This window comes from Leuciscus leuciscus (genome assembly GCF_965113295.1).
Source record: "Leuciscus leuciscus genome assembly, chromosome: 18".
NCBI classification, from domain to species: domain Eukaryota; kingdom Metazoa; phylum Chordata; class Actinopteri; order Cypriniformes; family Leuciscidae; genus Leuciscus; species Leuciscus leuciscus.
Window position 1 is genome coordinate 33539477 of NC_138742.1, and position 23431 is coordinate 33562907.

Consider the following 23431-nt stretch of genomic DNA (forward strand, 5'->3'; position numbering starts at 1 on the left):
CTTATTGCACCTCTCATTAAGACCAGCATGAGCCGAGCTCTAACCAGAAGAAACCAGCCTGGACCAACGTAATTGATGTAGTACGCATTGTGGTGTGGAAAAACATGCCAAAAACATGCAGCATCTGAAGATGAAAATAAAGACGAAATTTGATTGACAGTGCCGAATAGTGCCTCATCTCGGATTCAGTTCAAAATAAACTTGCTATGATATATAATTGTGAGACTATAGACATGATTTGTGTGGCAGCCTCTGCTTCTCCTGCTGATGTAGACTCAATCAAGACACCCAGCCTTCAAAGAAATCCAGTCGCGAGTGAACCTGAGAGGCATTTAAACACCAGGTATACATGGTCATACTTGACCACTTGTGATCGGATTGACCAAAACACCAAATTTGCATGCATTAAATAGAAGGATAATAATGAATAATGACACAATAAATTGAAAATAAATGAAGCATTAAAACAGGAGCATTTTTATTTGTGTCAAGATTGCATATCGGTTAATAATAAATGAATGTCATCCTGCATGTTCATAAGAAGATTCATAAATAGTTCAAAGATACTGCAATGTCTTATCTTTTTACATTCCAACAAGAATGAAGGTTAAGCTGTGATAAAGCATGCAGTAAATCAGTAAGAGCGTGGCGTGACAGCTCATGAAACACGAGTAAAACAGCACTGCGATGAGGGGAAGCTCGGTGCCAGTTCGACTGTACTGCAGGAAACCTTCTGTGGTGGAGATGCGATCAGGCGTGGGGGAGGGGAGGGAGGCCGAGCATCTCATGCAGGGATGCAGCGAGCGTCTGATTGGCTGCTTGCGTGTGTGACATCAGAGGTGGGTAAAGCAGAGAGGGGAGGAAACACTGCGACTCGAGGAGCATCCCAGCATCCCAGCTCTGAGCCGTCTCTCTCCTGTGGGATAAACCCTGTGAATCTATTCCTGGATCAGCACTGCTCCTCTAGCCTCAGTCATGAACTACCTGCGCCGCCGTCTGTCGGACAGCACCTTCATCTCCAACCTGCCGAATGGCTACATGTCCGACCTGCAGAAACCAGACCCCCCTCAGCCCCCCCCGCCGGGACCAGCCTCAGCCCCCGCTCCGGGGTCCCCGGGCCCGGACAGGAGAGCCGTCCCAGCGCAGGCGTCGGGCTTCTTCAGCTCCATCAGCAGTGTGGTGAAGCAGACGGCCGCCTCGGCAGGGCTGGTGGAGCACACGCCCGCGTCCACGTCCAGGAGCCTCAGGATCCTGCTGGTCATCGATGGAGCCCAGCACGACTGGTAAGAGGTTCTGCTCGTTATTTATTTAGTTAGCTCAATCATTATTTTGATTGGTGGAGAATATAGTAATTGCACGTTTCATTGCTGGTATTGACTGGGAAAAGGCAACGCCGTCACTGCAATCCTCTGATATAGGCTACGTGCCTAAAGTGTGTTTGATTCTGTTAAACTTAATATCTAGTGTGGTTTACACTGAGACAAGATGACATGTCTAAAACAATGTGATTATATATCATTATTAAATAGGCTACACATATATTTATTTTTAAATAGCCTACACATGCTTTTTCTATTGTTGGTCCAAAATTGTTGAATTGTCTTCCACTATCCTTCAGAGACTTTCCTCTTTTCACAGGCTTGATTTGTAATGTTGAATATTTCTGATTGATGTTTTTGAGGTAAACTCTCTTTATCATTTGTGTTGTGGTCTTTTTTTATTATTAGCCTATATGTATCCTCTTGTACAGCACAATGGCCAACTACTGTTGCTTGTATTGTGCTATATAAGTTGATTGGTTTATTGATTGGCATGTGAACGAGTATGAGTGAGTCTGAGGAGCTGGACATATCTGGAGCATTTCCAGTGTTTAGAGGAATCAGGCGACACTCATGCTCACATACTCTTTCATATCTTATTTATCCACAATTCCCTGCCATTTCTTCAAACGATTAATGTGAATCTGAGTGAATTCATGCTAATTATTCAGTTCTGTATTGGTACACATGCAGAGGCGATGGTCAGATATTCAGTCGAGCAGAAAAGGCTAGGCTGTTGATTGGTGTGGTTGGATGAGGATTTCTGTGTCAAAGCTTCAGAGAAGGTGTTCAGTGACTAACAAACATACCACATATACTCTTGTCATGGTTGGTGTAAAGAATCACATGATGTTTAATTCCTGTTTGTGTCAAAGCTAAAAAAAAAACTAAAAAACAACAAAAAAGAAACATGTAATAACCTATAATACATGTCATGTTTAAAGGGCTTGTTATTAATATGTTGACAATATGGTTCTTGCTCATTTAAATCATGCATTCATGTAGTGGTCACAAGTGGAAAAACACAGCCTTTCCACTTAGATATTAAGGTAACTAATTAATTCCCAGTTATAGATTATTGTTGAGACATTAAGTGAAAAAAGTGTTTTCTTCTCCTTTTTTTTTTTTTTTTTTAGTATTATGTTACTTTATTGTTTGTAGCTTTGTGTTGGGGCTTATTAAACAGCTGAGCTCTTTTCAGGGAATGAACTGCTCATTTCATTTCATCATTTCATTGAGCAAAATACATGTGCTTAGTTGGGATTGGGAATAGTTTGAGATGAAATGGGTCAGTGATACCCGGAGTGACCATAGGTGTAAATGTGTCAGTGAACAGCGATAACCCCTGACGGCTCACGACTGACGGAGGTCTGCTGTGATTGGACTACAGTTTTAATTTAAAGACCATAATACGCTGAAATCTTCAATATAACTGTATACGGTTTATTGTGTTTCCTGGAGGATATGAAGTATGTCATCCACTGTACCTGTCTTTTAGTACAATACCTTTATCTATAAGAGCAGATTCATCGGCCATTTCCCAATGTAAAGATCATGCTCTCCACAGATGAAGACACACACTCAGTGTTGGATCTATTATAGGACTAATATTCTGGAGCCGTCCACAGCTAAGGGAAACACAATCCCCTCACACACTGCCTAACACCTGACGTCTCCCAGCTCTGAGTGCTGTAGTGCTCCTGTAAGGCCTCCAGTGAGTTATCTTCATCAGAGTGTTCTCGTAAGAAATTCAATGTTTACGAAATTAAAATCTTCCACTGGTTGTTATTTATTTGTCTAGGGTTCCTTGGCTCAGTTTACCCTTACACAAGTGCTGTAAGTGAACAGATTGTGTTTGACATTTGACATATCATAGCCTTTGACTGCAATACATTAAAATAATTAGATTCAACATTAAAATGCTTTCTTTTGTATTGGGATATGGGCCAAACCTTTCAGCTTTCAGAATTATAATTCTACCTATACTAGCCCTATGAAACTATGGTGTTGTATACTATAGAACTATACTTCTGCTTTTACTCAACTACACCAGCTTACCTTTTACTGCGCATAAATAGCATTTTTGAGTTCATAAGAGGTACTGAGTTTTAAGTTTAAAGGTGGATCAGCATTGAAGATCTGTGTGGGGTTTTAGCCTGGCTCTGCCTCAGTGTCCGCCAGTGCAGGAGAAGATCAGCACTGAGGATCTGTGTGGGGTTTTAGCCTGGCTCTGCCTCAGTGTCCGCCAGTGCAGGAGAAGATCAGCAGTGAGGATCTGTGTGGGGTGAAGCCTGGCTCTGCCTCAGTGTCCGCCAGTGCAGGAGAAGATCAGCAGTGAGGATCTGTGTGGGGTTTTAGCCTGGCTCTGCCTCAGTGTCCGTCAGGAGAAGCAGTGAAGATCAGCAGTGAGGATCTGTGTGGGGTGAAGCCTGGCTCTGCCTCAGTGTCCGTCAGGAGAAGCAGTGAAGATCAGCAGTGAGGATCTGTGTGGGGTGAAGCCTGGCTCTGCCTCAGTGTCCGCCAGTGCAGGAGAAGCAGTGAAGATCAGCAGTGAGGATCTGTGTGGGGTTTTAGCCTGGCTCTGCCTCAGTGTCCGCCAGTGCAGGAGAAGATCAGCAGTGAGGATCTGTGTGGGGTGAAGCCTGGCTCTGCCTCAGTGTCCGCCAGTGCAGGAGAAGATCAGCAGTGAGGATCTGTGTGGGGTGAAGCCTGGCTCTGCCTCAGTGTCCGCCAGTGCAGGAGAAGATCAGCAGTGAGGATCTGTGTGGGGTGAAGCCTGGCTCTGCCTCAGTGTCCGCCAGTGCAGGAGAAGATCAGCAGTGAGGATCTGTGTGGGGTTTTAGCCTGGCTCTGCCTCAGTGTCCGTCAGGAGAAGCAGTGAAGATCAGCAGTGAGGATCTGTGTGGGGTGAAGCCTGGCTCTGCCTCAGTGTCCGTCAGTGCAGGAGAAGATCAGCAGTGAGGATCTGTGTGGGGTGAAGCCTGGCTCTGCCTCAGTGTCCGTCAGGAGAAGCAGTCTGCAGTTAGTGCTCTTCATGACGTGTGTAATTACTAGCGAGAGGCTGAAACTCACTGCTCTGAATTATAGCGTTGTGTTACTGAGATGCCAGTAGATCAGCAGTCTACATCCAGTTTGGCTGCACTGTTGGCACTGTAAAACAGAGACATTGACCTGTTTTATAACTGACTTACATTTCACCATATTTAACATATACAGTGACTTATTTTGTCACTGAAAATAAATGCAGTGATCATGTAGATAGTGTGTGTGCCTATCTTAGGATGAAGTGAAAACAGTTGATACGAGGCAGCGTATTCGAGGAATTCCTGGATTATCGCAGGTGGAATATTATAGGTGAAAAATATAGCATAAATGTTGGTCCCCATGATAACTAGCCCGCCGCACAACATGCCATCATCCTCATGCCAACATGCAGGGCAAAAATACTACCGTCACACACTCCGCCATATGCTCTGAACACAACACTTCAACTACATATGCTTTCTGAGGTGTACCAGTGAGTCACTTTTATATTTTGTGCTGTGTTGACCAATCAGTCAATTTTCAGTCAATCAGTCAATTTTTTATGACTGATTTTATGATAACATCATATACATTTATTATGTAGCCGGTCCTGCATCAATTACAGCAAAGAGAAGTGGCATGCATCGTGTTCAAACAAATGTGTCTTATCTGCTGTATGAAGTTTTGACTATGAGCCTGATACAGTACAGGGTACAAACAGGGTAAAAAGATGGCACACAAACTTTCTGAAACATCCGCTTTTCAAGATGCATGTGGAAATTTGTCTGATCCGTGACGCGATTTTCAGAATGCAGCGCAAAGTAGAAGCTGTGCTAATTTGATCTAATATTTAATGCTTTTTAAAATGTTGTAGATTTATGTAGAAAATGAGAATCGATAAAATTATTGGTAAATAAACAATTTTTCTAAGTTGGGTGTCCACCTTAGAGATAATCAACATATTTATAATGAAACCATCATATTTAAAAAATATCATATGAATCATATCATATAACAAAATGTCATGTTTATTGTTACTACTGTAAATCTATATTAAATTATTATGGGACCTCCTTTCAGAATCTGTACTTTGTTTAAATAATTTTGTTTCTATGTATTTTTTTAATATATTTTTATGTTAACATTTATTTTACACGACAGTATAAAATGACATTTTAATGAAAAATGAATTATTTTATCAAAGTAAACAGAAATAATACAAACTTTGCTAAAGTGATTATTTTGATCAAGTATTAACTTAGACATTATTAAAAACATATTATTTTAGCTGAAGTATTTGTATCAGGACTGTGTGTGTTTTGCCCCGTGTTCATTTTTCTTATTTGCTTGTGAAATGGCAATAACTCCTATGATTTTTTGCATGTTTTTAGCACAATTTACTTTGACCTGAGCTTTTAGATAATTCTCTGAACAGAACAATAAAATCAGACACAATGGAAACATATTTTAAGTGCATATTTTATCACTTTTTAAATCATCTTTTTTTCCCTTTTCTTTTTTCCCTTTTCTACAGGGCCAAACTCTTTAGAGGAAAAAAACTGAATGGAGATTATGACATTAAAGTTGAACAGGTGAGTTTATAAAAGTCAAAAGACAAATCAAATCAAAGTATTCTTATTTATTCCTTCCTTTCTTTTGTTTTCCAGGCTGAGTTTGGTGACATCAGTGTTGTGGCTCATGCTAATGGATCATGTAACGTGGCTGTGCAGGTTTGGCAGAATGAAAACAAGATTGTCAGGTAAACTTGTTTATAAATCACTTCAATCTGTTCATATTGTACTGCAATAACTGAGATAATGTGCAATAACTGTTGAATATTATATAAAAACATCAGTTTCTATAATCTAATGTGCTACTCTGTGTACAATAACAGTCATCAACATTTCTTAACCTTCAATCAGTTTGAAAGCTAAATTAACCCGCTCAGAGAGAACTGGTTTGATGTGTCACACATGAAAGCTGTATCATTATCCTGGGATGTAATAAAGGACAATTATAATAAAAGGCCATTCATATTGATTTGAGTGGCTTGTTGTCACCAAGACAATGCTTCTGTTTACACAAACGGCCCATGAATTCACACAAGTCTTCAGACACATATCCAAAACACTGTCTAAAATTACTATTACTATTACTAGACATTATATGAGTATAGATTATCATACATATTTAATGAAAACATGAAAATGAGCTGTGTTAGAGACGTGTGTAATGTGCCCTATCATGCACCGCTCCCACACACACCACTGAAAGAGCAGGGAGTGGTTTCAGACAGTACGTCTCCAGTCTGTAATGTCTCACAGAAGTGTGTTGTGATGGCCAGCTGACATCTTTCTCAGAATTGTGAGATATAAACGTCCAATTCTAAAATTGCCCAATTCTTCAATTCCAAAAGTCAAATTCTAAGGGAAAAAAAGACAATTCTGACTTTATATCATGCAATTCTGACTTTATAACTCGCAATTGTGAGAGAAACGTTTTTAGTTTGTACCTTTCTTATTCTGTGGCGGAAACAAGCCTCAATGAGATATAGGTTTCCCTTTATAAACGTCAGCCCAAGAGATGAAGAGATGATTACTTTTCCATAGTAACTTTATCTTCTGCACATATGTAAAGCATGCACTGGACGCTCCTCCTGCGATGAGGAAGAAGGCAGTGGGAAAACAGCAATAGCTCCACAGTTCAGGCGGTCCCTGCTGTTTCACTGACTTTAAGAACAAAAGCTGGAGTGGATTTAAGCATAACTTTCAATCCGCCCAATGCAAACTACATACAAGAAGAATGTACAAAGCACGTAATTCACTTCAGTTGCTTTGCCATAGTGCGAGCAAGCAGAAACGCTGTCTTCAGAGAAAGATGCTTTAAAGGGTTAGTTCACCCAAAAATTTAAATTCTGTCAGTAATTACTCACCCTCATGTTGTTCCAACCCCGTAAGACCTTCGTTCATCTTCGGAACACAAATTAAGATATTTTTTATTAAATCTGAGAGCTGTCTCACTCCTCCATAGGCTTCTAAGGCATTATAACTTGCTGGCCCAGAAAATGCATTAAAGACATCGTTAATATAGTCCAAGTGACTCCAGTGGCTCAATCTTAAGTTTATAAAACGACGAGAATACTTTTTGTACGTAAAAAAAACTAAAATAACGACTTTATTCCACTATTTATTTCCTTCTCTCTGGGCCTCGAGTTTTTTCACGTAGTGTTTAAGCGTAGCGCGTCTGTGTTGCACGTCACCACGTAGGCTCACTATTGGCCAACGCTGGTCATGTGTGTGATACGTGGTGACGTGCAACACAGACGCGCTGCGCTAAAACACTACGTGAAAAAACTCGAGGCCCAGAGAGAAGGAAATAAATAGTGGAATAAAGTCGTTATTTTTGTTTTTTTTTACGCACAAAAAGTATTCTCGTCGCTTTATAAACTTAAGATTGAGCCACTGGAGTCACTTGGACTATATTAACGATGTCTTTAATGCATTTTCTGGGCCAGCAAGTTATAATGTCTTAGAAGCCTATGGAGGAGTGAGACAGCACTCAGATTTAATAAAAAATATCTTAATTTGTGTTCCGAAGATGAACGAAGGTCTTACGGGGTTGAACAACATGAGGGTGAGTAATTACTGACAGAATTTTCATTTTTGGGTGAACTAACCCTTTAAGACAATGCTCTCTAATGGTTCAGTATGGGGCTGTGAGAGCACTAATAGAAGCAATCTCAAGACGATGATTTACAAACAGGATTTAGCTGACGTGTACCCTTCACAAACCGTTGTTGTTGACTCATGGCCCTGCGTTCATCCAATAGTTCCTGCAGGAAGCATAAAGCAATTTCCCCATCCAATCTGACCTGTCTGTATCTCTGAAACGGTGTTTGTTTTAAAAAAATCCAGTCATGGAACTGCACCATCCTACTCAATTCTACCCATACTAATCAGGATAGCGGGAAACACGAGCAACGGGAGTTCAATCAGGCAGAAATCGATGTAATGAAAAAGGTAATGACATTGTCTGTGAGAGAGAATATCTCTGATCAAGTGTTATTGGGTCTCAATGTTGCTCTATACGTGAGAGAATAACACTGGACGTGACAGTTATCGACGCTGGATGCGACCGAGCGAAGTAGCGCGAGCGCTTGGAGTACGTCAGAAAGGTGATCAGCTTGTCTTGCCGCACTGCGTTCAGTATAGACATCATCACTGATTATAATGAGTTGTTCTATGTGCTTTTGTCGCAGTGCTGCTCCACACATTCAGTCTCTCCGCCAGACTGTGAAGTGGTGGAGATCCACCACCCCTTGCCTGTTTATATAGGCTACGACTGAAACCCCTCACACCGTTCTGCTGTTGAACAGCACTCCAAGCCCATGAGTGATGCATTCATTACTACCTCTTCTAGAGGAATAAGACCTCATTAGGTCCCTTCTCTAGCAGAAGTGTGGGCTCTCCAGCTTCACACGCTCCTCTCAGATAATCTCTCTGCAGCTGAGCCAGTGTCCAAGGCTCTGGTTCTCCGTTCAGTGCTGAAATGCTCTCGTTCTCAACAGCCCCAGGGAAATGAGAACCATCAACTTCATTAACCTCAGACCGAGAGGAGCTGATCGCAACGACTCCATACGCTGAACTCTGAGAGCTGGAGCTGAAGACCCATGGTGCAGCTCTTGTCCCCCTGTGGTGAACAGGTCTCGGCCCTATGAAGCCTGCCTGGTTTTCTCACCCAGGAGATCGGCAGGGTTGATTTGCTGCATCTGTGGCGTAGGACTGTTACCTTACCTTGAGCCATTTAGACTGTGACATGATGAGGTGGTGAGGACAGTAATCTGGGTAGCCCTCATTGTCCTGTGATGTGAGGTTCACGCGAGAAGGCTGATGAGGTCTAGCTCCCATTCCCCCATCTGGGATATCCAGCTGTACAAAACCCTTAAAGGGGTGGTTGATTATGATTTCACTTTATAAACTTTAGTTAGTGTGTAATGTTGCTGTTTGAGCATACACAACGTCTGCAAAGTTACGATGCTCAAAGTTCAAAGCAAAGGGAGATATTTGCTTTGACAGAAATCGCTTTTTAAGGACTACAACAAACCGCTGGTAGAGACTACAATGAGCTTCTTCACAGGTAAGTGATATCATTCACCCTAAAATTTACATTAACCCATAAAAACGCTTTATTTGACAGAATATGCTAATCAATGACCAGAAGATAGTTAACTCGATATCAGCTTCATAAATGCATCAACTAACCATTCAGAAATGTCCTGTTGCTTCTACATGTTGCCACTTCTTCTTTAGTCTCTCCATCATTGTCTGACTCCAGTTTGAACATAAAAGGCTAAAAGTTTTTGAAATGTTCAGTGTGTGTCTGTGTGAGGTAATCGGAGCTGCTAACACACACACACACACACACACACACACACACACACAAGCTCTTGAAGCTCCGCCACCTGTGCCAGGAGCAGCAGCTCATTTGCATTTAAAGGGACACACACAAAAACAGACTAGACAATGGAAAGTTTTGCGGCAGACTTCCCTGAGGTCCAGGGGAAGATCTCTACTCTGGTAGCTTGGTGGATGAGATGAAGTAGATGGGATGATGGCTTCCTCCTCATCTTCATCCTCATCAAGAAGCCAGGAGGACATCTTCGTCCTCCACCCCTGTGTAGGTATCTCCCCCCAATCGTCCATGATGTCTCCCCTGCTGCTCAGCCGCCTCCTCTCTGTGCTGAGGCGAGAAGCACGAGTCCTTGTTTCCTGACACCACAAGTATGGAAAATAGAACAAATACAATGTTGGATAGTTTTCTCTATGCAAATAACTCTTATTGTTCTGTTTATGATACAAATCGAGTCGTATCTTTGAAGTTGTGATTTGATGATCAGTTAAACTTCACAGACCACATTGCTAGAACTGCCTGGTCCTGCAGATTTGCCTTATACAACATTAGGAAGATCAGGCCCTTCCTATCAGAGCTACACAACTCCTCGTTCAAGTGCTTGTTCTATCCAGACTGGACTATTGTAATGCTCTCCTGGCTGGTCTTCCAGCATGTACTGTCAAACCACTGCAACTGATCCAGATACTGCAGCAAGAGTGTCTTTATCGAGCCGAAGAGAGCACACGTCATTCCTCTCATAAATCTGCACTGGTTGCCAGTTGCCGCTCGCATCAAATTCAAGGCACTGATGCTTTCCTACAGAACAACCACTGGCTTCGCTCGCTTTGATACCTATATACCTTTATATTCCAGACTTACGTGCCATCGCATTCTGCAAGTGAACGTTGCCTTGTGGTGCCATCATCTCAAAGAGGCACAAAATCTCTTTCACGGACCTTCACCTGGACTGTTCCCTGCTGGTGGAGCTCAGCCAGAGTCTGTAGCCATTTTCAAGAAACAGCTGAAGATGCATCTCTTTCGGCAACACATGATCCATTAATACTAACACTTTCTTTTCTTTCTCTACTATTCTATATCTGTTTCCTTTTTTAAATGACATGTACTGCATTAGACTAAACTGGGAAGGGTCACAGCACTTGCATATTGTTGTCCTATTGTTAGTTTAACTGCTTCTATTGCTCTCGTCATTTGTAAGTCGCTTTGGATAAAAGCGTCTGCTAAATTATTCAATTATTAAATCTGAAAATTAGGATGCTTATTCATAAGAATGGACAAACTCTCCTTGGCACGGCTGTTTTCCACTCTTGCAAAACAGGATTTACAGCACCAGCTGTTACAGGACCAGCTCAGTCTGTAAACGGCAAAACGGTGAATACAATAATGCCCTGTGAGTGCAGCTTCCAAAACCTTCACGGGGAAGAGTGTGAGGATAGTGCAGCGGGGACACCCTGATCACTGTCATGATTGACCTGTCAGTCTGACAGATGGGGCACTGAACGGATGTTAGAAGGAGAACCATTGTGACATATAATAAATGTCAAGCGTTGGATTGTGATGGATCTGCCATGAGCCTTAGCAAATCTCAGCAAAAAAATGAGTCCATCGCCACAAAACTGAAGTGGTCTTCAATTGTGACAGTTTATTAAATCTTGCTTACGCAAAATAAAAAGTGATCAAGCCTCATTAGAGAGGAAAAGGCCAAAAATTTTAGTGCATTCAGATTACATCACAGGAAATATCCAGTATTCAAAAAGGACATAATTGGGCTTGAGCCTCTCAAACTAACAGAGGACAAAATTCCACACCACTGTTCACAAGGTACAATAGGTAACAACTTTCACTAGATAAAACATACACTGAATTTATAGGAGGTGGCCAGCACTATGAAAACAAAAAAGGGGAAACAAAACCATACAAATGTTCACAACAATAACAACACAAACCTTGGAATGAACACAATACATTTAACTAAATTTAGAGCCATGGATAAATTTAAATAAAAATCACACTGATCAAGACATCACATTTCCCTATGTCCCCTCTAATACATCGAAGTTGGTACAGTCTCATTTCCTTTAGAATTCCCATAAAACAGATCAACTTCCTGTTTGAATCTCGTTGTCACTAGGCTGGTCCATTCCCACAACACACCAGGTACTAAACATTTCTAGTCATCTTAATTACAAAATTAACTTTAACAATTTGAGCTATGTTTTTATAAATCACATTTTAGCCGAAGAGGAATTTTAACTGGTTTTAATGTTTTAACCTTAAGCCAAATAACTAAGCCCGTGCAATGACTCAGTGCAATGACAAATAAAGATCTTAAACCTGTAAGCTCGCGCTAAATCGGCCCAAAGTCCGGCGTCCGACCAGCGCGGAAGGTCTTTACGTGTTACTGTCCTTTTCTCGAGGCAAAGTATTTTTTGATTAAATGCAATATATTACTCATATATTTACTCGTTATTTCATCTGACTCCATAAATGAAAGGTTTTAATAATATCTGTGCCTCACTAAAAGTGAGAGAATGTTTGACTATTCCGTTTAACTCTTCAATGAAAATAATGTCAAAGTCAGTTAGAATAATCAAATTTAACAATTTATTATGTCAGGTAAAAGTATCATGCCAATTTCATAATCAATTCAAAGATAATCGATACAAAACATCAAATGCTCTGGAATAAAGAGAAGATGCAACCCAACATTAAGAAATACGTGAGGCTGAGAGGTCTCACTGTCAGCCTCACGGGCTAATCTGAAGTACAGAGAAGGCCCCGAACTCCCTGCTGCATTTCATTAACCCTCTGAGGTCTGAGCTGTTTTCTGGGCCATGGAGGTGTTCTGACATGCTCTGACATTTGTGTTTTTTTCTGTTACTAGTGACATTTTCATGGCTAAAGTCTAATTACACTGTATTCAGCACAAACTCTGCTACAATAATATATCAGCAGCATGTATGTAAAAGTTTGTAGTTTTGAGATAATGACATTTATGCGTGGTTTGTGAAAATACAAAAAAAAATTGTCACTGAAATAAGGCCATGAAACCCATACTGATTATTTCTTCACAAGACTTTTGAAAATTGTATCACGTAGCCTAGAATATTTGCTCCAAAACTATGTGAAAATCACCCTGACTGCTCATTCAGATAAGACAATATATTGATTTAAAATTTCTAAGACGTGTTTTGTGTGACAAAGCCATATGCGAAGAGGCGTGATCATCTCATGAATATGTAAGCCTTTAACACCTGAGAAAGACAAAGACACTCCCCTAACTGCCCTATTAGGAGCGATCAGGCCCTGTCATTCAGAGCAACCTTGCACAAAGAATGAGGAGATTTAAAAAAGAATGGCTTTTAGATTGTTTGGATTTATTTACAACACAACACAATCCAAAAATACAAATGACAAAAGAGCACATTGAAAACAATGATCCAAAGACAGAGACCTTTGTGCCATTCCTAAAAACATTGTACATACCTTTCATTTCCAAGGTGTTTGATTTTCACTTTACCATGTTCATGTACAGAGACTCATGTGAATGTTGAAGTCAGCAGGACTCAGTTGCATCTGGTCCCTGAAAGAAAAGAAAAAAAGTGAACATACTGGTATGAAGAGAAACTAGGCCTGCACGATTTTGGGAATACATTTTAGATTTTTCTGGTTAAAATTGCTTTTTAAAATTCACAGAATACACACACACACACACACACACACACACACACGTTTCCAACAATATATAATGAACACCAGGTTTGTTGTGCCTTGTAGGCATAGGCTACGCAGTGCTGCATAAAATAATAATAACAATAAATTAAATCTTCCAAAAGATTTCAAGAACAACTACGCTAGAGAAAAATATATTGATTATCATATGTTACTTCAAATGTTTCCATTCGTTATGATGATATGAAATGAGATAATAGTAAAACATAAAGCCTAATGTTTGGTGCATTTTTCCTTTCAAACGCAATCGCCCCAAAATATGATACATTCAAACCCACAGCGCGCTCCAAAATATGATACATTCAAACGCACAGCGCGCTCCAAAATATGATACATTAAAACCCACAGCGCGCTCCAAAATATGATACATTCAAACGCCATCGCGCTCCAAAATATTAAACATTATGGTTATACATATCTATGTTTGAGCAGATATCCACAAACAGTATTTAACAGGAAACACGGGTCTAAATAGTATAATATTCACCATATATCTAGCAACAGTTCAACTGCAATGTGAAGTTTATGCAACAATACCATAAACTAATAAGTAAGAATTTCTTACCTTACATCTTTCTTGTCTTCAAATCGCGTTCTTCTTCTTCTGAGGTAAATCCATGTAAGCTCGCAGCGTGTCTTCCAAACTCGACGAAAAGCAGAGACTTGTGAAGTGTTTTGGTGTTTTGTGTTTGAGGTAACGAGGGCGTTCGCGTCCCATGTGGAGATTTGCATGTGAATCACTTTTGCGCGAGTGGGCGTGTCGAATTAAAAAGTAATTAGCAAGCGTTTGAGATACTGGACATCCTGTTGGTTTTATACAAATTACTTAAACAGAGAATATTTGTTTTCAGTTTGAATCCGATCATTTAAAAGTACACACTTAAATGTGTATAAAGGTATATGGCTCATAAATGTGTGAGAAGTATTCGCTGGGTTTTGTTTCAGTTTATAGACGTGCTCAAGAAAAAAAAGTTCACCGCGACGGAGAGTCAGAACACACACCCTGTTTATTTTCTTTATTTTACAAAAGCACAATGTTTTGATTTGATTGTAAGTGGACACATACAAAAGTAGAAATATCACAGATTATTTTTTTATATTTCTTTTTTCTGTATAACCATAAATGACGGAGTAATTTAAGTTTATGTTGCTGCTATGTGAAAAAAATCCAGCAAAACGCGTCGGCGCGTTTCTCGACCTCAGAGGGTTAAATAGCCAGACCTCTTTCACATGGAAACATGTGCTAACTAAAGAAATTTGCATTCAGAGGTCGCACCTTTTGGGAGTGTGTGACCATTTGTCTTGAGAGACCACGTTCCTTTGTAAGTCAGTTATCTTTAAACTCTTAAAAACCTTATTACCTTTTGTTTTACTTATTGAAAATGAGACATTTGTACCAGTCGCACTGAGACATTTCAAATGATACCAAACATGATCATTAATCATTCACATTAAACTATACATTTTTTTGGGTGAATTCAGGTGATCATCTGAGCATGAGAGAGAGGGGGTGAGGGGAGGGGGAAAGAGATGTAAATTCGGATGACTCGGAGGTGAGACTTTCGTCTCAATGGTGCAGGAGGGCCAGTTCAAATGGTAATCTTCCAGAGAGGTCCTTTTGTCCTCTTAGGGTCTGGTCGCCCCCGAAACAGACTGTCCGGCATTTCCTAATTTATCAATTCTTACAAACCAAACCAATATAGTAATGTCCTTTTATTTATTGATCAAATGCAAAGATGAATATATAAGAATTGTGTGGCTTAAATCCTGGCCATCACATGCATGTATAACTACAGTTACTTGTGTCTGTGTGTCCCCACAGGTCATTTAAGCCAGACTTTGTCCTGATCCGACAACATGCTTTCAGCATGGCGGAGAACGAGGACTTCCGTAACTTGATCATCGGACTGCAGTACGCTGGTATTCCCAGCATCAACTCCCTGGAGTCCATCTACAACCTCTGTGACAAACCCTGGGCCGTAAGTTTGAGGACGTTCAATCTGACATGGCGTTTGATAGATATCTGATATCTCCAACCCCATCTCTCTAAACTTATCTGCAGTTTGCATGTCTGATCAGCACATACAAGAAACTCGGACAGGAGAAATTTCCATTAATTGAACAGACGTTCTACCCCAACTATAAAGAAATGGTAAGAGATTGTTTCATAAACAGTTTTTTTTTTCCAACAATTTGATCAATTACTATTATCTGCATAATTAAATGAATAAATCATTTGTTTGTGCGAAAACAAACCAGGTGACCATGCCGGCATTTCCCGTTGTGGTGAAAATCGGGCACGCTCACTCTGGTGTGGGGAAGGTAACGCTGAAACTCAATGACTGTAGAAGAAGAGCTTTGAGATTATGTAGTTAAACATCTCATCTAATCGTATGTGTTGTTAAGGTGAAAGTGGAGAACCACACCAAGTTTCAGGACATAGCTAGTGTGGTGGCCGTCACTCAGACATACAGCACATGTGAACCGTTCATCGAACCCAAATATGACATCAGGATCCAGAAAATTGGAAATGATTACAAAGCCTACATGTGAGTAAAGATGCTATTCTGTAGAGTTTCTGAACACATCTCAGATTCAGCTAAATGCTGTTCTTGACAGATGAAGAATGCTCCTCGTTTCATAGGAGGACGTCGGTGTCAGGTAGCTGGAAGTCCAACACTGGCACTGCCATGGTGGAACAGGTGGCTATGACAGACAGGTAACACACTCAACAATGGCAAGCTTTACAGCATCTGCTACAGGTAAGCAATATGCTTGAAACATGACTAAGCGTGTTGCGTTGTCTTGCAGGTATAAGCTTTGGGTAGACACTTGCTGCGAAATATTTGGAGGCCTTGAAATTTGTGCTGTAAAAGCCATTCATGGAAAAGATGGAAAAGATTACATTACTGAGGTATGTGCTGCACTTAAAATGGCTTGGAGGAGTTGCACACTAGTTGTATAGATGTGATATCTAAAGACATTGTAGAGCGTTTATCCAGGTTTGTATCTTCAACCATTGTGTTTTACTCTTCATGTAATATCACTAATACCTGTGTTTTTGGGTAGGTAATGGGTTCGTCTATGCCTTTAGAGGGGGACCATCAGGCCGAGGACCAGCAGCTAATAGCAGACATGGTCATTGCCAAAATGAATCATGTTATGTCACAAAATCCCAAAAGACCAACTGCTATTCAACCAAAACAGGTACATGATGTAACAACACACTGCAAAGACAGAACAACACACTGCAAAGACAGAACAACACACTGCAAAGACAGAACAACACACTGCAAAGACAGAAACAACACACTGCAAAGACAGAACAACACACTGCAAAGACAGAACAACACACTGCAAAGACAGAACAACACACTGCAAAGACAGAACCAACACACTGCAAAGACAGAACCACACAAAGCAAAGACAGAACCAACACACTGCAAAGACAGAACAACACACTGCAAAGACAGAACAACACACTGCAAAGACAGAACAACACACAGCAAAGACAGAACCAACACACTGCAAAGACAGAACCACACAAAGCAAAGACAGAACCAACACACTGCAAAGACAGAACCAACACACTGCAAAGACAGAACAACACACTGCAAAGACAGAACAACACACTGCAAAGACAGAACCACACACTGCAAAGACAGAACCAACACACTGCAAAGACAGAACCAACACACTGCAAAGACAGAACCACACACTGCAAAGACAGAACCAACACACTGCAAAGACAGAACCAACACACTGCAAAGACAGAACCAACACACTGCAAAGACAGAACAACACACTGCAAAGACAGAACAACACACTGCAAAGACAGAACCAACACACTGCAAAGACAGAACCAACACACTGCAAAGACAGAACCAACACACTGCAAAGACAGAACCAACAGAACAACACACACTGCAAAGACAGAACAACACACTGCAAAGACAGAACCAACACACTGCAAAGACAGAACCAACACACTGCAAAGACAGAACCAACACACTGCAAAGACAGAACCACACACTGCAAAGACAGAACCAACACACTGCAAAGACAGAACCAACACACTGCAAAGACAGAACCAACACACTGCAAAGACAGAACCAACACACAGCAAAGACAGAACCAACACACTGCAAAGACAGAACCACACAAAGCAAAGACAGAACCAACACACTGCAAAGACAGAACCAACACACTGCAAAGACAGAACAACACACTGCAAAGACAGAACAACACACTGCAAAGACAGAACCAACACACTGCAAAGACAGAACAACACACACTGCAAAGACAGAACAACACACTGCAAAGACAGAACCAACACACTGCAAAGACAGAACCACACACTGCAAAGACAGAACCAACACACTGCAAAGACAGAACCACACACTGCAAAGACAGAACCAACACACTGCAAAGACAGAACCAACACACTGCAAAGACAGAACCAACACACTGCAAAGACAGAACAACACACTGCAAAGACAGAACAACACACTGCAAAGACAGAACCAACACACTGCAAAGACAGAACCAACACACTGCAAAGACAGAACCAACAGAACAACACACACTGCAAAGACAGAACAACACACTGCAAAGACAGAACCAACACACTGCAAAGACAGAACCACACACTGCAAAGACAGAACCAACACACTGCAAAGACAGAACCAACAGAACAACACACACTGCAAAGACAGAACAACACACTGCAAAGACAGAACAACACACACTGCAAAGACAGAACAACACACACTGCAAAGACAGAACAACAGAACAACACACACTGCAAAGACAGAACAACACACACTGCAAAGACAGAACCACACACTGCAAAGACAGAACCACACACTGCAAAGACAGAACCAACACACTGCAAAGACAGAACCACACACTGCAAAGACAGAACCACACACTGCAAAGACAGAACCACTGCAAAGACAGAACCAACACACTGCAAAGACAGAACCAACAGAACAACACACACTGCAAAGACAGAACAACACACTGCAAAGACAGAACAACACACTGCAAAGACAGAACAACACACACTGCAAAGACAGAACAACACACTGCAAAGACAGAACAACACACACTGCAAAGACAGAACAACACACACTGCAAAGACAGAACAACACACACTGCAAAGACAGAACAACACACACTGCAAAGACAGAACCAACACACTGCAAAGACAGAACCACACACTGCAAAGACAGAACCAACACACTGCAAAGACAGAACCAACAGAACAACACACACTGCAAAGACAGAACAACACACACTGCAAAGACAGAACAACACACACTGCAAAGACAGGACAACACACACTGCAAAGACAGGACAACACACACTGCAAAGACAGAACAACACACACTGCAAAGACAGAACAACACACACTGCAAAGACAGGACAACACACACTGCAAAGACAGAACAACACACACTGCAAAGACAGAACAACACACTGCAAAGACAGAACAACACAAAGCTGACTTACAAAAAAAACAACCTTTTGTACTAATTTTTTTTTTAACTCAAATTGCGGTTTCTGACAACTAAAATATTTTGTTCATATAATAGGTAACTGACTAAGACTTATTTAATTCAATATGCCTAAGCAACTAAATGTTGTTTAGAATTTAGCAATGCAAGGAACAATATGTAAGGTTTTCCCCAATTGTTTTTCAAAGCCTACTGAGGCAAATATATTACCTTGATAGTCAAATATATTAAATCTAAAAGGTGCAATGAGAGGCACATTAACCTAGCCTGGAAATCCAGACCTAAATCTGAGAGATTAATGGTCTGGCGTCGACTAATGAAAATCAGCCAGCTCGAGGGGCGGCACCAAGCATGCATTTGAAAATCTCACTGCACGAAATTGGATAACACTACGACCAATCACAACAATAAGCCCAATACGCTTAGCTATCAGCAGAGCTAACAGGTAGATTAGACTCTTGCCGTATCCGGTCGGCAAAACAGCAAAAACACCCTTCTTGCAAAGGAACGATTCGAGCGGCGTCTTCTGTTCCTCTTTTAGATAAAAAGCCAAGTCTAACTCGTTCATTGTAGCGGCCAAAGCCGTTTCAAACAACTGGTGTTCATCCATAGCCATCTTGCAATGTTTACTGATGACTTCGACGTCACAGCGCTGTCGTCTTCTGTTTAGCTCCGCCTATATCAGATAACCCGATGTGATTGGTGCAGCTCGGATACAAGGGCATATTTAATGAGCATCATTAATCGACACCAGAGTAACTCACTGAGCAAATTCAACTTGTGCTCTCGCGAGAACTCTGGATTACCAGGGTAACATTTACCTCAAATTTACCATACAAATCTCAAAAATGTTAATGAATGATGATTAGTGAAGAGGAAATTGGAACTCTGAACTGTATTTTAATATGCATGTTTGAGTATTCTACTTCTGTTTATATAAAATAAAAAAAAGAATGAAAAAAATCAAGCTTCACATTTGTTAGGAGAACATTTTGCAAGTTGAATGTTTTCTATAGTGCAGTACAAGCGTGTCGACAGCTCGGATGCTCTGTTGTGAAGGCCACATGTATGAGCAGGTGTGTGTGTGTGTGTGTGTGTGTTTCAGGTTACTGTTGAAAAGGACGCTTTGGTCGAAGTGAAGAACGGCCCGCCGCAGAAAGCTCCTCCACAAGGCTGTTTGCAGTACATTCTTGACTGTAACGGTGTTGCTGTGGGACCGAAGTTAGTGCAGGCCAACTAACACAACCATGAAGAACCTCTGACAGGTTGTGTTCGAACATTCAGACAGTGGCCCGAGAAGCAAGTGAACAAATACTGGGTAAGAAAGAGTTAGTTTGGGCCTGATCTGTATTTCAGTCTGTACTGTGTAACTCTCACTGTTGTGCGCTTGTGACGGTTGCTTTTGTTTCAGTGTGAAGCGGTTTTCTCTTCAGGGTTGTTGTGTGTGTGGTGATACAGCAGATTGTGCCTAGTGCTCTTTCAATTGTACTTTATATATATATATATATATATATATAATTTTTCTTGTCTTATGTCTGTTTCAGTAAATTGTGGACAAAGGGTGTGTGTGTGTGTACGTGAAAGAAAGGAGACTATAAAACGTAAATTAATACTTTAATTGCATGATCGAAATTGTGTGTCATTGTGTGTTGAACGGTGAGGTGTGTGTTTTTCTTTTGTGATCACTGTTGAAATAATATATATCATTATTGCACTCTAGTATTGTAAATGTGTTATAAAATATGGTGAAATATATTTCCTACATTGTATGAAAGCCATATTACTGGACATCTGTCATTTTTGGGTTGCAAAAATCTGGACAATTTGTTTCTTGTTTAACAATATTATTGCAGAATAGCAAATTAAATAAATAAGCAATAAAAATATAAAATTCGAACAACCACTGATCACTCTAGAATTTTTAATGTCTATTCATTTCATATGAGATACACAAACCGTCACCAAAATTTGTGATCTAAACCCCTGATTTTTCAACGAAAACACTAAATAATCACAACTAAAGTAACAAAATGATCACATTTTTATGAATTTACGAAAAGTTAACACTTTATTTTAAAATATCCTGGTTGCAAGTTACATGTTCTTATCATAATAATAATGTGTATTCTACATAATTACATGCAACAAAGCCAAACCTTGATCATATTGTCACAGTCTGACTCTGTTCTCGCTCCTCATCGTCATCTTCATCACAGTCTGACTCTGTTCTCGCTCCTCATCGTCATCTTCATCACTCTGTTCTAAATTATTACTTAGTACTTAAATGTATAATTAAACTGTAACAAAGACACCATCACATAAAGTGTAACGAAGTGTTTTTTATTACAGTAACTTGGGTTGAATGGCTGACTTTGACAAATGCAGTCATCTACAATTTTTGTGCAAATACAACCATAGGGTTGAAATAATGGTGTTTGGATTCTAGTATGTCCAGTCAATGTTAAAACTGATCAACCCATGGGTGATAATCGAATAGTTCTTGTATGTATAAGAACACCCTCATAAAAACATGAATTACGGGTTTGCGGGGGCGGTCAAAGAAAGTAGTCTACATGTAATATGAAGCTGACTGATGAAATGGGTCATATGATTAACTTTACCTGAGCTGTTGAATTAAAGGACGATGTGTTTAAAATGCATATACACAGTTCAGATGAGTAATAATAGACCGTCCCACTTAACAACGCTCAGTCCGAGCTCCATGGCCTTGGAAGGATGCCGCCTCTGAACCGGGACACGGCCACTGTCTGGCATCGTAACTTCTCAAAAGGACTTTCACTCTCTCATAAACTCGCCTTTATGTTACTTACCTGTTGGACTGCTGCTATTTCATGGATTCTTGGAACTCTGCTTGTAAACTTTATTTGTGGATTTACCCATCGATGGACCCGTGTGGAGAAAGATTGTGACTGTGACTTTAAGTTAAGTGACTGTTTGATGTTAACCCCGCTTCAAGGAAATGTGAAGAATGTGATTTACTCCCATTGATGAAGGTAATTCTGTGTACAATGTGTTACTAACCTGAAGCCCTGAACAAACTGATAGTCCTTTGTTGAGATATTTTCCTGGAAGCTTGCATGACTGCGATCCTTCTGTTGATGTACATCCCAGTGTTTTTGCTCTGCCTCAATCCTGTGTATGGTCAGCAGTTTACCTTGTGGTACTCCTGTATCTTTACTGTGTTTGCTTTAATAAACACACCTGGGTCCTGACAGTATCTCTCAGTGTGGAGTTACGTTACAGCTACAGCCAGTTATTCCACTGGGAACTGTGATTTCCGTGTGGGAATGTGTGTTTCAGTTGTGGTCTGTGTGACTCCACCCAGTGCCAGTATTCCCACACCTGGGTCGCCAGTTGGAGGAAAACACAGAGTATGGAAGCCAGCAAACAAACTGGGTCAGAGATTGCAGATTATACCCGACTAAAAGCCCCAGAATCCATCTATGACCTCTCTATGACCAGAGGCATATTGAACTGCAGATAAACCAAGGCTCGTCACCTTCCATTGCCAATCGCGCTCGTTCCTGTGTCATGTTGTCAGTCATTTCAACCACTAGCTGTCAAACATACATATTCTGCTTTAAAATAAATAAATAAATAAATAAAAATTACAGCTTTATGCATTATTTTTAAATCAACACTTGAATGTGGGTAACTTTCATCAAGAAACATTTTGAACAGAACGCTGAGAAAATCACATTTTTGTCAAAGACTTCGTACGGATGGGAATCAGAATGATGATCAAAACACAGATGGAGTAGATCGAGTCCATCAACACTCACAAAGCTTCACAGTTGTTTGCTCTTCATTGGTTCCACATTTCATATGGTTATGAATTTTGATTTATATGCGGTCACCTCTTCACCTTTATAGCACTTTATACAATGGGTCAGTGACTAATAAGGTTTGTCAAGATGAGAAATTCAAAAATCTTGTGAAAACTTGTTTTAAAAGCATGCATCAGGTATGTTAAAATGTACATAGTGTATTTATGTTGATTTTATGTAATTAAAAATTACATTTGCACCATTTTTTACGAAAAGTAAGACTAAATGTACCTGAATGTGTCATATGGTGTAACTGCCAAAGAATATTTTATTCACCTAGATGGCATGTTAGTGTACATATAGAAATAAATACTTCATTTTATATATCACACGAAAAAATATTTTATTCAAGTTATCTCTATGTAATTTTTAATGTTTTTGCAATATTTGGCTGGACATATGCTGAAAACACCTCCGTTTTCTAAATAATCTTTGACAAATTATGTAAAAAAAAATTAAAAACCATGTTATTACACTAAACTAGATTATTACATTTTATTCCACATTAATTCTCCTGTATATAATTATATTTTTATGAAAAATACTAGTTACGCCAATTGACAAAAAACAGTTACACCAC

General features: G+C 40.2%; 1 protein-coding gene across 1 annotated transcript; it reads left to right on the forward strand.

Annotated features, from left to right (window-relative positions):
* Positions 1 to 764: 764 nt before the first annotated feature.
* syn2a (synapsin IIa) lies at positions 765 to 23187 on the forward strand. Its single transcript, XM_082146028.1, has 11 exons — positions 765 to 1283; positions 5878 to 5935; positions 6011 to 6102; positions 15307 to 15463; positions 15547 to 15636; positions 15744 to 15806; positions 15891 to 16033; positions 16129 to 16203; positions 16296 to 16398; positions 16554 to 16691; positions 20109 to 23187. Exons 1-11 carry the CDS (start codon positions 976 to 978, stop codon positions 20241 to 20243), a joined length of 1362 nt encoding a protein of 453 aa, XP_082002154.1. The 5' UTR covers positions 765 to 975; the 3' UTR covers positions 20244 to 23187.
* The last annotated feature ends 244 nt before the right edge of the window (positions 23188 to 23431 follow it).

Coding starts and splice junctions, on each gene's coding strand:
- syn2a (XM_082146028.1), top strand. CDS start 976: ATGAACTACCTGCGCCGCCGTCTGTCGGACAGCACCTTCATCTCCAAC. Junction 15,464..15,546: donor TCTGTGACAAACCCTGGGCC/GTAAGTTTGAGG, acceptor ACTTATCTGCAG/TTTGCATGTCTGATCAGCAC. Junction 16,204..16,295: donor CAGGTGGCTATGACAGACAG/GTAACACACTCA, acceptor GTTGTCTTGCAG/GTATAAGCTTTGGGTAGACA.